Source organism: Parambassis ranga, chromosome 24 (assembly GCF_900634625.1).
Source record: "Parambassis ranga chromosome 24, fParRan2.1, whole genome shotgun sequence".
In the NCBI taxonomy this organism is placed as follows: domain Eukaryota; kingdom Metazoa; phylum Chordata; class Actinopteri; family Ambassidae; genus Parambassis; species Parambassis ranga.
Window position 1 is genome coordinate 523,782 of NC_041043.1, and position 23,620 is coordinate 547,401.

Consider the following 23,620-nt stretch of genomic DNA (forward strand, 5'->3'; position numbering starts at 1 on the left):
TGAAATCAAACTGGATACTGCCGGATTCAAGGTATCAGAAAAACTCAGAAAAAAAAAACATCTGGATAGGCCCGAATCCCGCTTTAGCCAGATTTTTTTCCCCAGTGTGAACGGGGTATTAGACAGTTCCACCAATCATCAGGCAGAAACCTAGCATCCTGGCCCACCTCCGGTAAACCCACTTTCCATTCACCTTCAGAGGAGCTCAGCATCCGAGGAAATTACGAATTTTTTTCATTTATTCAATGAACACATGGTCTTACTGCATTCAACAATAAGAGCATCAGATGTTCAGCATCCGACTGTGCTGCACACTCAAAATCAGAGAATACAATGAAATGTATTATTATTATTATTATTAATAATAAACAGATTGATAAAGACTTAGTCATGAATGTAAACACATTCTAAGATGCTTATAACAGTGCATATTTGACCATTTATTGTGTGAAATGTTAGAGGAAGCTCAGCTTCCCTTGTTGTTTCCGAGGAATCCCTACTGGTGGACATCCTGACAATAGTGAGTTGCAGCAGTTTCAGTCTTAAAGTAACAAAAGCATAGATGAGTTTTTCAGGATCACTCTGAGAGAGGATGCTCCTGATCTTAGCAATAGGAAAAAATAGGAAAAAAAACAGTTGAGCATTTTCTGTTATCATGCATCAAAAGTGAGAAGGATATGGAAAATTGAATTCAGGGTTAAAGACATAAGATACAATAAATTATTGTTGAGTGTGAAATTACAGTGGAGGGGAACTAATGATTTTTTTTGAGTGATATTGGAATAATCAACACAATAGACGTAAATAAGAGTGTGGCTAGTCCAGAGGGTGGCGGTAATGCAACCTTGCGGATGCTAGCGTCCGTAAAACTCCAGGGAAGACGAAGAAGAAATACTCACTTCCTTATTTACGTTTCATTAATGATGTCATATGCTACTAACGTTTGGCAAATACTTTAAAATCTGAAACAGTGGATACATTGTACGACAAGTATTCCACCAATAATCTTCTAATTCTTCATTTGTGACCCCATATAGTTATACCGAGAAGAGACGGTAATCCACGGTTTGAGCTCTCGTATTCACTTTTGAGATCCGACCCAAGCTAGCCGGGCTGCTAATTAAGCTAAGGTTAAGAGGCAACGTAAGCTAGGAGCTAGCTGGCTAAAAACTACTATTGCTCTCCCATCAACAGTCTACATGGAAAATAAATACAACCTCAGGAGTCCTGGTAAGCTCATTTTAAAATGTATGGATATGTATTTATATATATAATATATATTTAGTATCCGAGATAAATCTTCATTTTTGTACGAAATGCATCACATACTTCTGTTTTAACTAATAGAGTACGTGTCCCGAAAATATTATATGTGACAGGCGTTGTTTAGGACACGTCTGTTTACATCGTCTGTACAGCCACGAAGATTTATCAACCATATTACCGGATTTTGTGTTTGGTTTTATTTTATTAAGCTAGAATCGTTGGCAGAACCGGGTTTGAGTTGTGGCTTAGTTATACAGTAGTTTGTTGTTCCTGCTCAGTGTTCAACTATACAGCAACAAGATTTCCCAGCGCTTTTGAATGTGAGGGAGAATGGCTATAATTCCTTAAAGGTTAATGTCACACTTTTGTCAAAATGCTTGGATTGAAACAGAAAGCATTAACTTCGCTCATATCTTCAATGTTGTATTTATTTATTTAATGTGCTGGTGTACAGATGCCAAATGCTAAAAGAAAATGGTTGTTTATGAACCTCATTGTACTCACCTGTAATGTACCATGCCATTTTGGTGTAACTGCTTACCAAGGGGATATGTTGACGGATGCAATCAGTAATGACCATGAAATGACAACTGTTTTACCCTGCAGGTGGTAACCTCAGTTTTTTGTTTGTTTCATATTAATAACCAGCGGTAAAGAGGCTGATGAAAGAGGCAGCAGAACTGAGGGATCCTACAGAGCACTACCATGCTCAACCACTGGAAGTAAGTTCACATCAGGATAAAATTATGCTATGGTACCTGTTGGTATTTGACAGTGGGCTACTCTTTAGTGTACTGCCTCCCAAACAGGCAAAAAAGCAATAGGCAGCTTTATGTCTAATGGAGAGAGTTCAGCACCAAAGTATGTGCTGCTCTAGAATCACAGATCGTGTCTACATTTATTCAGTCTTCTAAAATTACAACTATGATGAGCAATTTACAGTTGAAAAATTACATTAACTAATGCTGGAGATGATTAAGTTCATCTTTAATTACTAGAAATATTTGTAACATTGCTTCTTGCAAACATTGCAGTTTGCAGTATCTTTGTCTGCAGCGGTAAAATAGCTCTTTCTCTCTGCCATCATTCAGCCAGCAGTGTGCTGCTCACTCATGTAAAGCCTGGTTTATACTTCTGCGTCAAATCAATGTCAATGTCCCATCTATATATATATAGAAGGCCACAGCCTTGGAAAAAGTGCTTTACAGTAAAATATAAAAAAATATTACATACACCAATACAGTAAAAACAATAAATTGATAAAAATAAGGGTAAACATAAAACGGCCAGCAAACATCTCAGTGCCATCTTGACACCAGAATCAACGGCATCAGGGCATCTCAGGGGGTACGCCGTCAATTTGACGCAGAAGTATTAACCAGAATAAGTGTGAACCCTTTAAACTTCTGTTTGCTCCACTGCATTGGTTTCTGGTCATGGTGCAAATCACCGCTAGAGCAGTAGGAGTATTGTTAAAGTCTCTCACTGATTGTTTAGCTTCCAGCACTTGAGTGAACAATGGCAAGAGTGAGAGTGAATCTTGTTCTGGCTTGACCAAAATTCTGATTGGTCGACTTTTTGTAGCGTTAATTTTATCAGGAAGAATGTACCAAGTGCTAATCAGGGTGTTTTCAGAGCACCCGTTTCACAGGTCTATTGTATTTCCCTATGGAAAGTCTATTTTTGAACACCTACTTGTTTTCACTACTTTGGTTTAGCCCAACCCACTAGAGACAGATACACTGAAGCGTACCAGGCCCGGTGGTTTGCTGAATATTTCTTTAGTTTTGACCGTGTCATTAAAGTCAGTCCTCCTCTACCATGTCAGAGACATCTGCAGGGTGGCAGCATGTCATGAAAATGGATACTGGAAAAAAGTTTGCATCCTGAATTTCCCCTCAATAAAGTGTCTATCACAGCTAAACTTCAAACAGGTTGCCTTAACTGTTTTAAGCATATGAACATCGACGTATTTCTATGTTTTAGTCTAATGAATTGTTTTATTTTTTTAGGCATTCTCGCTTGCAACAGCAGCAGCATCTTTCAGATATACCTAGAGCAGGCTGCATGTTACGCCTCCCCATCATCCAAACCTGTGTTCAAGTGTTGCTCTGTGCGCAGGACACGTGTAGAGCGAAGTGATAGTGTCTGTAAATATTATAACATGACAAAAACAATTGTCTAAATATTCCTCAACAGGTTTTTTGCTGATATCACTAGATGATGATATATTTTTTGGAAATCCAGAGCTATAATATTGCGCAGTTGCACATGAGTTAAAACGCTGAGCCGACAGACTCGCAGACTCGAGTGTGCAATTAATTTCAGCGCAAAATAATCAGGTCAAAACAATGTAATAATAAGCAAATTACTACTCTTTGTAGTCTTTATGTTACTTATAATTTGTTCCTTTCCTGCTTCAACCTCCCGGCAGTAGGCAGGAAGCACAGAGGAGCATACCGCTCCAGGGACGGACAGTTTTATTCTCTTTTTCTTCATGCACGTCTCTTAATGAGACATATGCTACTGTTAAACATATAGCAAAAACATAATATACTGTATTTACCATGCATTCCTCTCACATATGCACCATTTGTCCACACGCATTACACCACCCAAAGTAAGCAAGGACAGGGGCCTACAGAGACAAAAATATTAGATAATTCTTAAATGCAGTTTCGCATTTAGTTTTTCCATTAAATATAACTTTTTTGTGTCTCTCTCGCCATTGATGGAGGGTGGGAGGTTGGGACTTGAGCCAACAAAGAGTTATTATTTTCCTTGCCACCAGTAGGAGAATCTGTATCAACTTCATTTCTGTGTCTCAAGCCTCCTCCTGGTGTTCATTTGTGTTAAAATCAGGATAAAGTACATTGAAGGAGCTTTTGTTTTCATGAGCATTTGCTTAATGTGACTTTTTTTCTATATAGGACAACCTCTTTGAATGGCACTTTTCTGTACGTGGGCCTCCAGATTCAGACTTTGATGGTGGGGTTTATCATGGCAGGATCATACTTCCCCCAGAGTACCCCATGAAGCCCCCCAGCATCATCCTCCTCACAGTAAGACACAAATGAATGCCATACTCAATTGCATTTTTACTCTCCCACTGAAGCAGAACAGGAAGTTGCAGAAGTTGCTATTTATGTTTGAATCACATTTGGTGACAGTTGTTAAACATTGTACTGTTGCACTATTTTTGTGAGAATATGAGGATTAGCTGTAAGATTACGGACACTTTTTTCATTGTGTCCTGGGGTCTTATTTTATCAACAGTATATGTATAAAACTATGTGTGTACTTAATTGGAGGTGTTTCTGAATGCAGATGACTCCGAATGTGAACACGCATAGTAGTTAAGAACACTGATCACTTGCTGATGGGCGTATGACCAGCATACACACAATACAGATTTTTTTGTAGGTACACACATTCGGAAGAAAATGTCTGAGTTATATGAAAAGCAAAGTGAAAAGTTGATTTTGGTTTGTGGTGACTTCAATATTGATTTGCTAAAATTGAATAAACATAAAAAACAGCAGAATTTGTCAAATTTGGGGAAATGTTGGTAAAACTATTACAGATGTCAGGTGCTTCAGCTTATTCCTTTTTTTTAGCGTATTATGTATGTGATGTACAAAAATACAATTATTCATTCATTCATGACAGAATCTATGCACATTTTCATGCACCGTTGATAATCAAAAGCCCCTCCAAAGCAGCCTTAGCCTTAGCAGTATGTTTTATTAATTTACCTCCACTCACAACCACCCTCTTTTTGTTTTGCCTTTCTTGTCAGCCAAATGGGAGATTTGAAGTTGGGAAGAAGATTTGTCTCAGCATCTCTGGTCACCATCCAGAGACTTGGCAGCCTTCATGGAGCAGTAAGTAGTGTCAGAGAGGCAATAAAGTTGCATGATAGTACGGTAATTGTAAAGTGATTATTTGTCAATGAATGTTTGATTTGTTTGTTCTTCTAATCACTGAAAATGCTTAAGCTTAGTCAATTTGCATGCAACTAGCATGTCATGAGCAATGACGAGCAAAACAAAACAACATGCTAGTGCTGGCCGGTATGACCAAAATTCTATATCCCGGTATTTTTATAAACGGTTTCTGGTACGGATGCACAAAATATTTGGCCATCGAGAATATTTGGCCGCCGAAACACTTTTTTCACCAAAACAACTTGCTGCTACAGGATGTTGTGATGACGTAACCAGCACAGGCTTGTCTGGAAGCGCCAACATGTTTGAGGTGTCTTTTCATGCTCCATTTGAGCAGCTAACTAAAGTGATCAGCTCCTCTGATGCATCTGCAGCAGACATTCTCCTTTTAAATGCAGCACGCGTAGTGAAAACTTTGAAAAGTACACCCTTAGAGTCTGTCAGCACGCGTTTCACTGAGATCTAGTCAGATTATCTGCACTTCATTGCAATGGTACTTGATTCATGTTATAAAGATCACACTTGGATGTGAGAATTAAGCAGCGCACACAAGAAATGATCCAGGCCATGTGAATGCGTAGAACCCGCTTGGAGAAGCGCACACCGCACCCTCATTTTTTTATATGTTCAGTGAGATCCTGCAGTGCCTTAACAAAACATTAGCAGGCTATTCTGCTCTGATTTACTATATATGAATGTATATGTGATCAGATTATTTTATTTTTCTGCTATAGTTATTTTATATTATATTGTGCACTGTTGGAATGTGCTAAATAAATAGTTTCATAATTTTGTAATATTTTTTGAAACATTAATATTAAGTTATGCATTTGCAATGCCTTGATTTTATCGAGGTTAGTACACAGTCTTGCCATTTTTTCGGTGTTTCGGTTTTCAGCCTTGGTTTTCGGCCAAGAATTTTCAATTCGGTGCATTCATGTTAACAGAAAGCCTAGGCCTGTCGCGATAAACAATAAATCAATTAATTGCACGATAACTTTAAATGGGCTCGATAAGTTTATATTATATTAAATATATTACATTTGCACACTCGTTTGTTTTCCTATCTTTCTCCCTCTCGCTGCCAAAGAGGCTGGATGACAAAAGGCATCACTCCGGTGCGTCTTAGCGTATAAAGTGTGCAAAGTCTGGCCGTCGGACTTTATATGGCCTGCGGCTTCTGTCTTAAAATGTGTCAAATTAACAGGGAGTTCTCATTGTGTAACGTTTATGGGATGTTCTGAGCAGACCACGGTCAGCTCGCTGTCTGCGTCGCCATGGTGCGTCACAGTGCTGCAGGGCTTGGACGCTGGTTACAGCAGAGTGCTCTGAAGCTGCACAACACCCATTCAACACTTTGACACAATTCACCACGAGACTAAACATGCTTATGTATACAACGTGCTATCAGAGAGAGAGAGAGAGCTATCAGTTTATTTTATGTGTTTCTGTCTACATGGTGGCGTTTTTAAAATTCACTGCAGCTGTCTGCAGCGGCCTGATGCGCATACACACGCAAACGCATGCACACACAAACACATGTGCGTATAGGTGAGCCCACTCCCAGCAGCAGGTAGAGAGTGCTAGTTGGGTTGACTTAACTCCATTGACTATGCTCAGATAAGCCATGGTAATAGGCCTACCACTACTCATAATAATAATATCAACATTAATATTAATATCATTAATAACAATAATAATAATAATGTTGATGATGGGGGCCTTTCCAGTGTTAAATGTTCTTTAGAAATGAAAGTTTATTGATCTTTGAAAGGGTGTACTTGCATTATATGTCGTTATCATTATATTAGTTGAACATCGTCTCAAAACGACAATATTATCGCTTACCGCAATAATTTCTCTTGGCAATTAATCGCCCAGCAAAATCTGTTATCGTGACAGGCCTAAGAAAGCCTATGACTGTGACAGCCACAGATTTACTGGAGCCTTTTTACTCTGCAAAATGCTGGCTTCAATGACTTGGCTCTTTTACTGACTAAAAATGTCAAAGAATGACATAGGCCATTATGGTAACACATTATTTTAAGGTCTCGCTTTTACAGTGTATGTACCTAATTATGTATAGTGGTACAACCTGTGTATTAGGGGTGGGCGATATGGCAAACATTTTATATCACGATTCTTTAGTGATAAAATCACAATCACGATTTTATCATGATTTGTTTTTACACTAATGACACTAATTTGGTTCTGTGTAAATGACTTAAGGTAGCCTAATCTGTCATTCTCAAAAACTATCAGTAGATCTAAAAGTAAACTCTGATAACATGCACTCAGTATTAGTTTTCAATAAACATGAAAATTGAAATAACAATTACAGAACAAAATAAAGTTTTATTTCAAATAGGTTAAAAAGAAGATGTATTTGTATAATGTAATTCTGTAAAGTATTATTCAACAGTCATTTAAACAGACTGAAGTGTGCCTCCTAAGGTTAAACAATAAATACAGTATTGAGACTTAAGTAACTCCTAAAGTTCAATGTGATTTAGAACAAAGTGCCGCTGCTGCCGGCAAAAACAGTACCGAACATAAAGGTGGAGTTCGTTTTAGGGACCAGTTCCTCCATTTTCTTTTCGTTTTCAGCCGTAGCATTTGACAAAACAAAACCTGATTCAGTTAGGAGCAGTGTAAAAAACCGTGGCTTTGACGATTTCAAAATCGCGTTGTCTGAGATCGCAGTTTTCGGTCTAAAACAATAGATCGTTCAGCCCTGCTGTGTATGTAATATCATGTACTACTGTTGTACTTATTTGTGCACACACAAACACACATACAGTATGTATGTGACTATAAGAGAAACATTTTTTATGAAGGATGTTCACAGTGGCTTTTTTAAAGGTAATACGTACTAAACAATATGTTTTTCAAATCTTCTCTTTGCTTTAAATTTTTTTCTCTTTTTTCTCCCCAGTTCGAACTGCCCTAATAGCAATTATTGGATTTATGCCAACAAAAGGAGAAGGTGCAATAGGATCGCTTGATTATACCCCTGAAGAGAGACGTACCCTTGCCAAAAAGTAAGATTTGGTAAACCCTGTGCATGTGGTGTTTTGGTTTGAGAATGACAATGAGATGAAAGTCTTTGGAGTACCATGGGACAGTGTGTTATGTGGGTCTTATGAACTAAAAAGCTGAATTAATAAGCTCAAAGTTCAAGGATATGATCAGTACTGGCATGATGTTAGATAAATATTAAATCAGCAAGGTCCATACAAGCATGTAACATCACTGTCTATAATATCAGCATGAGGAGGCACATATATATAGACATATATAGACTGTATTTCACACCACATTTTCCTCAATGAAAACAGTACAAAGCCAGACAGTTGAGAAAATACAGCTTAAGTTGTTCTGATAACAATTGATAGAGAGTTATCTGTCATCTGTTTGAATACCACAAAGAAAGTGAACAGGAACAGGGCAGCAGGAAAACACTTAGCTATAAGAACATGGATGCTTATCTTTTTTTACTTTTTTTTTCTTTATGGACGATGGTGAGAAACTTGCCAGTTGCTTAGCTTGTGGTGTAACAAACCAGTAGACCATGTGGTGGTCTGGGAAATTAAACTTAGAAATGGTTGATTTCTCTGGAGACCTAAGTGCTCAAACACTGGAACCCAAATAGCCTGATCATGATCATGATGGACATTTATGGTATTCTATGAGGGTTCACAATTTGAGTTTAGTTTTCTTCAACCTGTCCTCCCTCTGCCCCTCTAGCAACCTTTGCTAATACCATTCAGTCTTGGAGCAAGAGACTTCAAACATGAACCACAGGGCTATCATTTGTTTTATTCTACTTCTTGTACTTTTGTTTACATTTATATCTTCCATACTCTTCAACTCTTACACAGCAGCCTCCTTGCAAGGATTAGTTTTTTTTTCTGATTCTGACTATATAAATGTTTTACGTTTCATAACTTAGAAGTGAAAGGGCAAAATGACTTCACTGTATACTGTCTGCTCTCCTTGGGAGGTCTTTGGAATTCTGCTGTGAGACTTGCGGCTGCACCATGCACTCCGCACTCCTGGCTCTCTCTCACAACAGCAACACCAGCCCACAAGATCACAAGGCTAAAGAACTGGCTCAACAGATCAACTTCAAGGTATCAACACAGATGTTATATAGGGGCATGTTTGACTAACAATTCACTCAACTAACCCAAAGAGCAAAGAGAGTAGCTACGGATGAGTTCCTATAGCTGTTTTTACTTTTTTTCTCTTCTCAAAGACACTAATTTGCCTGATTCATTGAGGTCTTTAATTATCAGTACTAAGAGAGACCCTGGCCAGGAACACTTATTTAGCTTGGTAAATATATGTGTTGGGACATGATAAGCTCAATTTAAATATGACAAACAATTTGGTATGTTTAGCGGTGTTTATAATTACAGTCCTCTTGTTACCACTATGTGTTGGGCTTTTAATAAGGCAGTTTTAAATACTGGTTGAACATTATCATCATTTTATTACATTATCTTCTTTAAGTTACACCGATTAGGCCTAACATTATGACCACTAACAGATGAAGTGAATAACACTCAGTGCTGATGAAAATTTCATTTCATTTCATTTACATTTTCATTCAGAAGGTTGAAGCAAGGCAACTGAACTTGCAGAGTTTTCTTAAAGACATTTCTCTGTGCATCCAAGCAGCTTCATCAGTTCTGTTTGGTGAAGACATCAGACTCAGAATTCCTTGATTTATCCCTGAGGGGAAATTCTTTTTTGTTACAGACAAATAGAAATCAAAGATGAAATTAAAATATATAATACTTATCTAAATACCTAGATAGCATTTAAATCCCTTAGTTGTGTCTAAAGTCTAAAATCTAAAGTGTATTTAAAATCCCCCCCCCTATAAAAAAAAAGCGGAGGTCATTAAATAAGTGGGATGGCTGCAATTCAATTCTATTCAGTTTTATTAATATAGCGCATTTTACAATCAGAAATGGTCTCAAAGTGCTTCACAGAGACCCAGAGCCTAAACCCCCTCAAGAGCCACAGTGTCAGGAAAAACTCTCTTTTGACAGGTAGAAACCTTGAGCAGGACCCGGCTCATAAGGAGAACCTTCCTGCTGCCAGTTGGATGGGGAGAGGAGGAGAAGAAGAGGGAGACAGGACAGAGAGGATGAAGGAGAGAGAAGGGATAAGAGGGAGACAGGACAGAGAGGATGAAGGAGAGAGGAGATGAAGAGGGAGACAGGACAGAGAGGATGAGAGAGAGGAACAAACATGCACAAATATAGAAAACAAACATGACAGGTTGCAAAATGAATAATATGATGATAAATGATATAAAAAAAAGAAATTCCCCATTGTCTATATTTTTTTTTTAAATTAAACTAACAATGCATGTGAACTAGAGCACTACAATTGTACTGGATCAAACATATGTCCTTGATTATTCAGACAAAAAAATTCATTTTATACATAAATATAATTCTTTGTTAGCAATGATAGTGCTTTTAAGATTTCAGTAAGCAGCATAAATGTTGCAATGTGTAACACTGGTCATTTTGATACCTGTGTGATGGTCCAGGCTGTGGGCATCGAACGAAGAGAGGCTGAATGGATGATAAATATGGATAAAAAATAACCATTCCCACTTTTTACTCTGTATTTAACTCATAAAACCAGCTGACAGTCAGCAGTATTCTTACTTTAGTTTAACGTTAATCAGCCTGTCATTGATGGACGAACTTATGTAGTAGATAACTTTTTAGCTAACTGACAAGCCAGAGCAGCGCATCATGGGTGAACATTATAAAAACACAGCGCGCAGCATCAAACTCTCAGTCCAGCATCAGGCTACAGTCCTCTGTCTCTCTGCCTGCAGCACTGCTGTCTGTCCGGTTTGGCCCCAAAACTTCCGTGTTGTTTAATGATCTTAACAGTAAGATCTCTCACTCCTTCGATCATTCACGCTATCCACACTATACACAAACACGCAGTGACGCACGCTATCAGGACAGAGTGACTCTGTCCATTCCGTTTGGAGACCCAGAGGTGAGCTGTCCCCCGCGCCCCCTCCCCTTCTCTCACACCTTCTGTACAGCAGCTTCTCAGCAAGCAGGGGCACCTGCAGCTGCAGGGGGCGCTAATTTGCATATGTGCTGCCCCCTGTGTGATGCCGCCCCCGGTGACCGCCGGTTTGCCCGTGCCCAAAACCGCCATTGGGGACAGTACAGTATAGTCTTTATTTTGGACATCCTCTTCTCGGACATCTCTGTCAGAGAGTCCAGTTCCTCTCCCACAACATGGCCGGCCTTACTGATAATTCTGTTGAGTCTGATGTCCCTCACCCTCTTCCACAGCAGACAACAGCATACATGATGGCACTGGCCACCACAGACTCAAAGAACATCCTCAGCATCATCCTGCAGATGTTGAAGGATCTCATCTGCCTCAGAAAGTGGAGGCGACTCTGGCCCTTCCTGTACACAGTGTCCACGTTCTTACCCTAGTCCAGTTTATGGTCCAAGTACACTCCCAGGTATTTGTACTCCTCCACCACCTCCACACTGACCCCTTTGATGCTGGTAGGGGTCACTGGAGCCTTTGTCCTCCTCAGATCCACCACTAGTTCCTTTGCGTTTGTCAATAGGTGGTTGCTCTTGCTCCAGGTGACAAAATTGTCCACCACGGACCTGTACTCCCTCTCATCACCACCAGTAATGCATCCAACCACTGCAGTCATCAGAGAATTTCTGGAGGGGGCAGGTCTCTGTGCAGTAGTGAGGACGGTCCCTGTGGAGCCCCGGTGTTGCTAATCAGTCTGTCTGACATACAGCTCTGTAGGCGTACATATTGTGGTCTGCCAGTCAGATAGTCCACCATCCAGGACACCAGTGGGGCATCCACCTGCATCGCTGTCAGCTTCTCAGCCAACGGAGCTGGCCTGATGGTGTCAAAAGCACTTGAAAAATCAAAAAACGATTTTCACAGTGCTTGCCAGCTTGTCCAGGTGGGTGTAGACACTGTTTAGCAGGAAGATAACAGCGTCCTCCACTCCTAGCTGGGGCTGGTAGATGAACTGGAGGAGATCCAGATGTGGTTAGACCATGGGCCGGAGCTGTTCCAGGATGAGTCTTTCCAGAGTCTTCATAATGTGTGACGTCAGAGCCACGGTCCTGTAGTCCTTCAAGTTGCTGGGGCGCGGCGTCTTTAGAACAGGAAGAGGCTAAATGTCTTCCACATAGCGGGGACTCTCTGAAGACTCAGGCTCAGGTTGAAGACACAATGAAGTACTCTAGTATCACAGCTACTTTCACCTCTGATAATTGTAAGGGCATTCTCACAGTTCTTAGCAAAAAATCAATCAGGGAGCTGCAGCTGGTCCAAAATGCTGCTGCTAGAGTTCTGAGTAATACCAGGAAAATGGACCACATTACACTGGTCCTCAAATCACTGCACTGGCTTCCTGTGAGTCAAAGGATACATTTCAAAACTTTACTCTTGGTTTACAAAGCACTGAATGGTCTTGGACCAAAATACAAAATACATCCTGGACTTATTGATTCCCTATGAAGCATCCAGACCCCTGAGATCATCAGGGACAGGCCTACTGTGTGTACCCAGGGTCAGGACCAAACAAAGGGAAGCAGGAGTCAGTTATTCTGCCCCTCACCTGTGGAACAACCTTCCTGAATACCTGAGGTCTGCTCAAACAGTCACTTTATTTAAGTCAGGCCTGAAAACACTACTGTTTACTGCAGCGTTCTTTTTAAGGTACTTGGAGAAGATTGAAGCAAGGCGTCTGGACTTGTAGTGTTTTCTTGAAGGCGTTGCGCTGCTCATCCAAGCAGCTTCATCAGTTCTGTTTGGTGGGGAAACATGGTTTATAAAGTATGTTACTTAAACTTACAAACAATACAAAACAATAGCACTAAATGTTTCCATAATTAACTGTGATGGCCTGGCTGCCTGGGCCAGGTGTGTCTAATGACTGGCTAAGGACTATGAGACTGCTGGAGGAGGACTGGTTGACAGCCCTTTGTTCTTGCTGTGAGTATGTGCAAACTTCCTGGGAAAGGATGGAAGCATTGCATTGTATGTGGTAGAAAGATGATGTCTGAGGCCCCCACCTCTGTTAAGGAAGGTTTTTCCAGCTTAACATAGATGGCTTCCTTGACTCCTCTTTCAAACCATCTATCCTTTCTGTCTAGGATGTGGACATTTTTGTCCTCAAAAGAGTGTCCTTCCTCTTTGAGGTGGAGGTGAACATCTGAGTCGTGTCCTGAGTGATTCACACCACCCACTAGAACACAAACTGGGAGTCATCAGGACCCTGCAGCGCAGAGCACAAACTGTACCAACCAGCTCAGAGGGGAAGAAGAAGGAGCAACACCACATCAGGAAGGCCCTGCAAACCTGTGGCTACCCCAAGTGGGCACTCATCAAAGCCACAAAAACAAGACCCCCTAACAACAAGAAGAAGGACAACAACCGACGGAGAAAGAACATCTCCATTCCATATGTGTCCGGAGTTGTAGAGAAACTCCGCAGGATCTTCAACAACCATGACATCCCAGTCAATTACAAACTGGTTCCCTGGATCATTACTCACCTGGTTCACCTCCTATCTCTCCAATCATCACCATTACGTCAACATTATATCAACAATTGTAAATCCTGTACCACCCCAGTTTTTTAAGGAGTACCCTGGGGCTTGGCCCACTCCTGTTCATTCTCTACATACTACATCTTAGACATATCAGACATCGCCATGGACTTCATTTTCATTGTTATACTGATGATACACATCTTTACATCTCTACCAAATTCATCACCCTAGTCATTCTCTCCATCATCACAAACTGCCAGACTGATATCTAATGGGTCATCACTTGGTGGACAACAACTTCCTGAAACTCAACAGCAACAACACTAGGGATGGAACGGTTCACCAAATACATGGTTCAGTTCATATAATGGTTCTGGGGTCACGGTTTTCGGTTTCGGTACAATGTTGACTGTTGTTACAATGTTGATTTTTTTCTACTTTTAACACTCTGGAAATACCATAGATGAGCACAAAATATATATCCTAATTATCCAACATTTACCGTATTTTAGAATCAGTTTAGTGTTTCTGCTAACATTGCTAACAAAATAAAAAAAATCTGTTGTATTAGAAGGTCAAGTCAATTTTACTTTTATTTTTTTTAATTTTCTGTATAGCGCCAGATCATAACATAAGCCATTCAAGATAACCTTTCCTATACAGCAGGTATATACCTTGTTCTTTTGTTAAACAAACTAAATAGCCATATGTTATTTATCTTATTTGCACAGCAGCATGCCATGTCTGTATGGTTGTGCGTTTACAATTCACCGAGGTTGTCTGCTTGTCAAAGAGAGTAGCCTGACTGCAGAAAAATATGTGCTTTCAGTCAGTCTCCAAAAGTCACCAGAGAGAGTCGCTAGTTGCTTTTGATAAAAAAGATTTGGAAAGTCGCCAAATGTAGTGTCACCCCCTCCTCCTCCACAATGGAAAAACTTTGGCATCATAATGGACCCCACCCTCACTTTCAAATCCCACAACAGTAACATCTCAGTCCACTGCAGAAATAATAATTCATGCCTTTATAACTTCCAAACTTGACTGCTGCAATAGCATTCTCTTTGGACTTCCTTCTACTGACCTCATAAAACTACATACAGAATTCCGCTGCCCGGCTGAGTACCCACACCCACTGCAGAGACCACATCAACCCTATCGTGCAAAAGCTCCACTGGCTTCCTGTCCAGTACAGCCACCTTCGATCCACTGACTCCAACCTCCTCACCCTATTACCAGAACCAAGAACTGAACCCTGGGGGGCCAAGCATTCACCACTGCAGCCCTCTGGAACACTCTGGAATTCGCTCCCCCAATCAGAAACTCAAAAACTAACAGACATTACTATTAATTGTTAGTATTTTTTCTCTACTTGTCAAGCCTCTTGAGTGTCCTGAAAAGCGCAATATAAAGTTGATTTGTTATTATTATTTCACACTGTTTCAAACTGTATTACCTGATGGCCTTGGCCTCTTTCAGCATGATAGTGTGCTGTGCCACAAAGCAAAAATGTTTTAGGAATGGTTTGAGGAGCACAACAAGTTTAAGGTGTTGACTTGGCCTCCAAATTCCCCAGATTTTAATCTAATCAAGCACCCGTGGGATGTACTAGACAAACATGTCTGATCTATGGAGGCCCCACCTCAGAACTTTCTGGATTTGAAGGATCTGCTGCTAACAGCTTGGTACAAGATACCACAGGGCATCTTCAGGGGTATATTGAAGTCCATGCCTTGATGGGTCAGGGCAGGTTTGGCAGCAAAAGTGGTTAATATTAGGCAGGTGGTCATAATATTATGCCTGGTTGGTTAATGGGGGGCAGCGGTGGCTCAGTAGCAGGGTTGTCCAATAACCGGAAGGTCAGCAGTTCGACCCCAGCTCCTCCCTAGTCATTGTTGTGTGCCCCTAGGCAAGGCACTTTACCCACATTGCCTCAAGTGCATGTATGAATGCGTATGAATGAATCGGTGGTGGTCGGCCACATCAGTAGCTTACCACTGCCACTGTGCGAATGTGGTGTGAATGAATAATGCATCTCAATGTAAAAGTGCTTGAGAGTGCCTGTCCAACAGAGCAGAAAAGCGCAATATTATTATTATTATTATTATTATCATTATTATTATTATTATTAGCTTAGTTGTTAATGAGTTTTAGCTTCCATGTTTATCATTTTTGTCTTATCTTTCAAATATTGTTTGGTCTATAGTTTGAGCCATTTTAAGTCCATTTGAATTGAAAAAGACACTGACAGCTACAGTCTCAATGTCCATGCAGGCAGAGTCCAGTTCATCCAGACAGCCTGTTGAGAATGGTTCAGAGGACAGGACTTCAACACTTACACAGGCAGACAACTCTACATCTGCAGGCCAGAAATCTTCTTTCGTTTCTCAGGCTGGGGAGGTAGGTGTAATAAAACCACATTTTTAAGGTAGTTACTTTTATAATGTATCCTTTTCTTTAGCTATACTTGTATCCTTACCAGTAGTTTTCTTTATACTGTATATTATATTTTCTGCCACTATATGTCTGCTGTTGCAACAATGCTATTTCCTTAATCTTAAGTCATAAAGGATTCTTAATAGTTCTGTATGTTTTGTCTGTCAACTAAAGATGATGCAACATTGCTGGCAACTATTTCACAGTGTATAAAAGCTTTCCCAGCATCCACACAGCCGCTGGTAGTAAATTCCGGTTATGGGAAGACTTTTTTATTCTTTATTGGGCCATGAAAAAAAATAAGTTTAAGAGTAAGTTTTTGTTTATCAGGCTACAACCACTCAAATAATTTTGTTGTGCATTGTAAGTTCAATCTTTTCATTGATTAGTTAGCAGTACAAGAGGGATTTTGACAGTAATTTTTTAAAAAAGAACTTGTCATATGAAGGTTGCAGTGGTGGGGGCAGGGCTTACAAACCTGTTGAAGAAGTTGTTTAACTGGTTCGTCTCCACATCCTCCTTGGTGAAACACAGCAGACCACACTCCCTATAGAAGCAGTGTAGCCAGTTCGTCTGTTTTGTTTGCTATTGAGTTGACATTCCCCATTAATACTAATGGAACAGAGGGCTTGTATCTCCAAGCCTTTAGCCTTCACCTTAGTGCTGGTGCTTGACTGTGGATTTTATTTTTATTAACTTCTTTTTTTATTGAGTTCTGTCAACAGATACATAGTTACATTTTAGTTCTGTTAGTAGTCCAAACTCTTTAGAACCATTTTCCAGCCTGTTAAGCAACAGCTCTAGATGTCCTCAAAAATCTCCTTTGTTTATCCCATAAATACACTTCCACGTCATGTGTTGTGAAGATCAGATTTTGTGTGACTTGATGCCTGTTAGCCAAGTAAAACGGGGCGCCAATCATCAGTAATCCTCATAATGCCATCCTTATCCACAGGCTCAGATGCCTCCAGCCACAGTTGTAGAGGAACCCCAGATCCACACTGCTACCAGCTCCACTTGTCCTCTCAGCCCCAGGCAGCGCCATACCCAGCAGCATACCCAGCATGCTCAACACGATCAGAGAGATGGCCCAGAGCCAACCGTCAGCATAGTGGCTTTAACCCCAACTCCTCAGCAGCCTCAAGATCGAAGCCATGCAGGCTCAGCAGTCCTGATTGTGGTGCTCACTCTGGCTTTGGCTACACTCATATTCCGCAGGATCTACCTGGCACATGAGTTTGACTATGACCTGTGACCTCTGACTCTAAGTAAACCTATCCTGTTGCTATAGAAGCAGTGGCTAGCCCTCTACTCATCAGCAGCGGGCATTCACCTGGGAGACTGAACTATCACCCATGATGAGGAGATTCTTCTCTTATCACAGCTTCTTTGGATGTCTTTAAAACAATGTGCATTTTACTGCCAAGGGTCATTCAATTAAAATAAAAACTTTTAAAATGTTTGTGATCAGTCTAGCAGCACCACATTCACATCCCTTCTTAAAATGTTATTTTATTAAATCCTATAGCTGACCCTTGTTTTTTTTAATTGAAACTTTGACATGTCGGCAACAAAGATTTATTTAAAATAGTTATCTAAGAATTACCCATAATTATTTATATACAGTGTGCTTTGCTTTATGTTTATTGTAGACATACAGCACAGGTGCTTTTACAGAGACATTGTCACACTATGCAAGTAAGTGCTTGGGAGCAAAAGACACAGGACATCTAAAGTTGAGGTTTTTAAGGACTTGTATAATACTCCCAAAAGATCACACAAGCACAGCTCCTGCACTTTTATGAAACAACCATAAACTACATTCATATAACGTAAACCCTGTATTGTAACTTCTTCAGAGCTGGATCAGAACCCTTAATGATGTCATTTGTCTGTGGGGTCTTATCATTATACTATAAATTTAGTGTGACATCTGCATATGTCTGCCTGAAGGCTTATAATCACTTGGACTGACACAACAGGCACCATCTCAGATTGTCTTACTAGAGAGTGTGGTGTTCTGATTTGGGGCATACCTTCATTTTGTAAATGGACGCCAGCTGCACCAATGTTTTTCAGTTAAAATAAACACAATGCAATCTAATTAATTGTAACACATATTCCTTGTGTTGTCAACAGCTTACAGATAGACATCACACTTTGAAACTGAGCCTCTGTTAAAACACTTTAGGATCTGGCCTTAGAATACCTCAGACACTTTATTCTTATCAGCCTTCTCCAAATTTCCTGCAGTGAGACACACAAAAATGACCTTAATATGAAAGAAAAATATTTAAACCCAAAGCAAATGTCAAACTTTTACTGAACTGTAAAATAAACAAAAACATGCCAACAGCTATGATGGAACTGTGAACCTTTGAGGCTCATAGTGTAATAATTAACATAATGATGGTAGTGGGTAGCTAGCAGACAAACCTGCATGGTTAAAACTGGAGGAATAACTAGTTATTAAACTAGTAAACTAGTTGCAACTCTACTTATATACACAAGTGCAGCATAAGTGCCAAAACAAGATGTGCAGCAAGGATTCAACAATAAATTTTAAAGTAAGCGGCCAGGGTGCTTATCTTCATCCATCTTTTTTCTAACCTGCTAAAACCCTAAGGCTCAAAGTTATAACTGGAGGAGAAGAAACTTGTCAAACCTCCTTGTTGCCAGACTTTCTCTAGCTCTGGGGTGGGCAATTATTTTTTTTGCGAGGGCCGCATAGACTTCCATAAGAAAAGCAAAGGGCCACATTTTTTTCATAAATAATAATTTAAATTGGAGACCACTGGCACAGCATCTACCTTTATAAATACGCTCCTGTTATTTTATCATTGTAAGAATCTTTTGCTGTCATTCACTGGTTACTCCTCTGTCCTCTCTGTGTGTGTCCATGTCTACTTTGAGTGTATGCTGGTTGTATGTTGAAACACACACACAGTGCAGAGCAGCACAGATGATGTGAAGATATTTCTACAGAAGAAAACCATTCGAGTTAAAGTAAAAGTTAAAGTAGTTCAGTGTTCTGAAAGTCGGGCAAGATCTGTGCTTTTTAAGAGCAGATGACAATAAAATATGTCGGTTGCAGCACCGCGGTAACATCTTAAGCATAGTCGCGCAGCATTTTTAAAGGGTACACAGCGCGACTGTGTCTCTCCTAAGAGCAGGGGTGGGCAATTACTTTTTTGCAAGGGCCACATTAGAAAAGCAAAGGGCCACCTAGTTTTTTATAAATAATAATATGAATTGAATTGGAGATCACTGGCACAGTATCTACCTTTATAAATATGCTCGTTACATTTTCATCACTGTATGTGGATGAAACCTTACAGTCATGCTGAACATCTGACTGCACACACTGATATGCTCATGAGCTAGTCACTGCGCCACCTACTGACCGGAGGACCTGTCTTTTGTATATGTGTGTTTTGGTGTACTCTTCTGCCCTGCAGACCACAGCTCGTGCCAGTACCGGGGGAGAGAGGTTGTGGGATGGTAGGGGAGGCGGTGGCTGCAGCTCCTATGGATGTGCAAGATGTACAGGAAGCCCACCATTTTGAAAAAACCATGCCCCTCCTAGGGGAATTGCTTGATAGGCCTGACATTTGGTGCGCTTGCCCTTTAGGGACCAAAAGTTATCAAAAACGCAGCACTTCGTCATACGGTCTGGCTGTAGTGCCGCCACGAAGTTGACCCTTCACCAACGCTCCCTGCAACTTTGTGAACTCCTAGGGGATTTTTCCAATCCAGCTGAAAATTGGTGTGGATACTCTTAAAGGATTGGGGACCAAAAGTTATCAAAAATGCAGCACTTCGTCATACAGTCTGGCTTCGTCATACGGACAGTGACGCTGAACATCACACTCCACACACATTGATATGTTGATATGCTACAGTCACTGTGCCACCTACTGGCCGGAGGACCTGTCCTTTGCATGTGTGTTTTGGTGGTCTCTTTTGTCTTGCAGACCACAGCTTGATCCGGTACTAGGGGAAAGATAACGTACGGTCTGTCTTAGGCACTGCCATTAATTTGATCCTTTGCCGACACACAGGAAAATATGTTTGTGCTTGTATGCCCCCCACTGGAGGGAGGACTTTTTCTGTCTCGTCTAATAAATACCCAATCCTGAAACTGAAAGACTTACAATGAGTAATGTTTATTTCAGATGTTGGACATGAAACATTTCACTTTACTAATACTAATACTGTGCATGCTAAGGCCATAAACTGGTTTGGGAAGGGCAACAATAAGAATGTTTTTACAGAAACAGCAAAGTTGTGCATTGTTGCAACTGGAAAAACAACAGATATCAACATGTCTACAACTCTAAATTAATTACATACATTATAAGCTTAATGCTGGCCAGCTGCCTATATTGTCATTATGGAGTGCAAAAAAAAGCACATAGATAGGGTAAGATAAGATAAGATAAGATAAGATAAAACTTTATTAATCCCGAAGGAAATTCTTGTGCCAGAGGTATCAAGTTACATTAAATGCAGTTAAGTACAGAGTATATATATATATATATGCCTGACATGATTATCTAGTGTGTGTTGGTGTGTGCCTAATGTGTCACATTTAGGATTCAAGCCATCTATTTTACTGTGTTACACAAACTGTCATACAAATTATTATGGAGATGGGTGGTTTCACGTGAATAGGGCAGAGGGCACTGCTAAGATGCCATCAGATACCTGGAACATGAAGGTGGTGACACTGTAAAGGAGAAAAAAAAGGAGAACAGTTATATGTTGTGTATAATATTTTACATAATATTTCACATTCTTTTGACAAAGAGAAGAGGTAAGGTTATAGAGATGGTGGTGATAGGAGAGGGAAATCACTAAGGAGAGGGAAATCACCTCCAAAGCACAAGTATAGATGTGCATTACTACACCCACCATAAAGCAACACAGAATAATCTGGCAATTGTCCTAGTGTCTTTCACAGGTTCTTTGTCATGCAGCGTATTGCAGGTTTCTTCATACTTCCCATTGATCAACATGAGCTGTACAGGGATCAGCCAAACAGTATGTGCCTGAATAAAACAAACACAACAGAAGGAGGAGGGAGGATCCAAAACATGACAAAATAACAGGCAATATGACCCATACACCATATCCACCTGGTGTATGGGTCATATTGCCATACACATGGACATTCACCAACGTAAAAACACATAAAACACTCTAGACACAAACACCCACACACACATGAACAAACACATGACATTCACGTGTATAGCATTGCACAGATGTGCATGTTTGTCATTTGGAAACTTTTACGCTGCCTTCCTTCAGCTGCAACCCTCTCTATTTTTCCGGGCTTGGGACCGGCACAGAAATCCATCGTTAAAGACCTCCGTGGCTAGATTAAATATTTAATGATGTACATACACATGTGTACGTGTAACAAAAAATACAACAAAAATACATACATACATACATACATACATACAATCATGTGTACACACTGCAGGCTAGTATTAAGGAGTCTAACAGTAGTTTGTCCATGTATGGTTATTGTCTAATTCTATATGACCATGTTTGGAGGTAAAATAGCAGAGGATCCCCTCATGGTCACTGAAATACATTGGCATAACTTTGACATCAACATTGTACTGCTGTGTTTTCACGTACACATGGTCAATCAGTGTGCCTTTATCTGTAGTTGGGTGTTTTACATGTTGAAAGTATCCTCTGTGTGTGAAAAATGTGCACAGTGTAGATGATTTTTTGATGTCATCATTGAAATCACCCATGATGACTACAGTGCTGTTTTCTAACTCTAGCTGGTTTACTAACAGGAGATGATTTTTAAACAATGACATGCTGTAACTTGGAGGTCGATATACATCAGCAAGCAAGAAGCAAGAAATCTCTGCAAGTGTATGTGATACATTCCACATTCTCTGGTGCAAGTTTCAGTATGTCATAGGTGCTGTTGTCTAAACTGTAAATGCCAACACCTCGATGTTGTTGTGTTTGTAATGCAGCTAATGATGGAATGTGACTACTATAACTGGAGCTACATGGAGCATTGTGAAATGTGTATCCTGGAATTGCTACAGAATCACCTGAGGTGTTAGCTGAAAGCCATGTTTCTGTGACAATGTAAATGTTGCACAGAGGCTCTTAAATCTGCCACATGTGCAGGCAACCCTTGGATTCATGAGAAACACACTGAATGTGGATGCACATAAGGTGTGTTCTGTTGGAGTTTCTGTGAAAAGAGGAGTCATCTGTGCTATTCTCTCTGTAACACCCTCCTTACAGTATACTCGCTTCTCATCGAAATCCTGAACAATAAGCCCTGATAGAGATCTGACACGACTTAGTGCTACATAAGCCTGACCTGGTGCGAAGATCCTTTTAAAGCTCACCACTGCTTTATCAACAGCGAGGCCCTGCACTTTGTGCACTGTGCATGCATATGCTAGTTTGAGTGGAAATTGTCGCCACTTTCCACCTTTCTTTGTTGCTGTCTCTTCCTCTGGTTCAATAGGTGTGGACCTTAGCAACTGATTAGACATTCTGCCTGTCTGCCTTCTCCTTATGGCACCCACATTGTTATCATCAAAGTGTACAAAGACCTTTAGTGGAAAGCAATTTTTTTCACTATTGACTATGTGTGTAACAGTTCCACATACAGTGGGGAAAAAAAGTATTTAGTCAGCCACCAATTGTGCAAGTTCTCCTATTTAAAAAGATGAGAGAGCCCTGTAATTTTCATCACAGGTATACCTCAACTATGAGAGACAAAATGAGAAACAAAAATCCAGAAAATCACATTGTAGGATTTTTAAAGAATTTATTTGCAAATTATGGTGGAAAATAAGTATTTGGTCAATAAAAAAATCTCATCTCAATACTTTGTTATATACCCTTTGTTGGCAATGACAGAGGTCAAACGTTTTCTGTAAGTCTTCACAAGGTTTTCACACACTTTTGCTGGTATTTTGGCCCATTCCTCCATGCAGATCTCCTCTAGAGCAGTAATGTTTTGGGGCTGGCGCTGGGTAACACGACTTTCAACTCCCTCCAAAGATTTTCTATGGGGTTGAGATCTGGAGACTGGCTAGGCCACTCCAGGACCTTGAAATGCTTCTTACGAAGCCACTCCTTTGTTGCCCGGGCGGTGTGTTTGGGATCATTGTCATGTTGAAAGACCCAGCCACGTTTCATCTTCAATGCCCTTGCTGATGGAAGGAGGTTTTCACTCAAAATCTCACGATACATGGCCCCATTCATTCTTTCATTTACACGGATCAGTCGTCCAGGTCCCTTTGCAGAAAAACAGCCCCAAAGCATGATGTTTCCACCCCCATGCTTCACAGTAGGTATGGTGTTCTTCGGATGCAACTCAGCA

At 40.4% G+C, this 23,620-nt stretch overlaps 1 protein-coding gene across 2 annotated transcripts; it reads left to right on the forward strand.

The window, feature by feature from the left end:
* Nucleotides 1-887: 887 nt before the first annotated feature.
* ube2j1 (ubiquitin-conjugating enzyme E2, J1) lies at nucleotides 888-18,343 on the forward strand. 2 transcript variants are annotated; one of them, XM_028398068.1, is made up of 8 exons: nucleotides 888-1,230; nucleotides 1,915-1,988; nucleotides 4,197-4,328; nucleotides 5,066-5,150; nucleotides 8,149-8,254; nucleotides 9,214-9,346; nucleotides 16,078-16,203; nucleotides 17,195-18,343. In XM_028398068.1, the coding sequence occupies exons 1-8, from the start codon at nucleotides 1,200-1,202 to the stop codon at nucleotides 17,492-17,494; spliced, it is 987 nt and encodes a 328-aa protein (XP_028253869.1). In that variant the 5' UTR covers nucleotides 888-1,199; the 3' UTR covers nucleotides 17,495-18,343. The 2 variants fall into 2 exon arrangements, with proteins under 2 accessions (XP_028253869.1, XP_028253870.1); XM_028398069.1 differs by having other exon boundaries at nucleotides 9,217-9,346.
* Nucleotides 18,344-23,620: the final 5,277 nt, after the last annotated feature.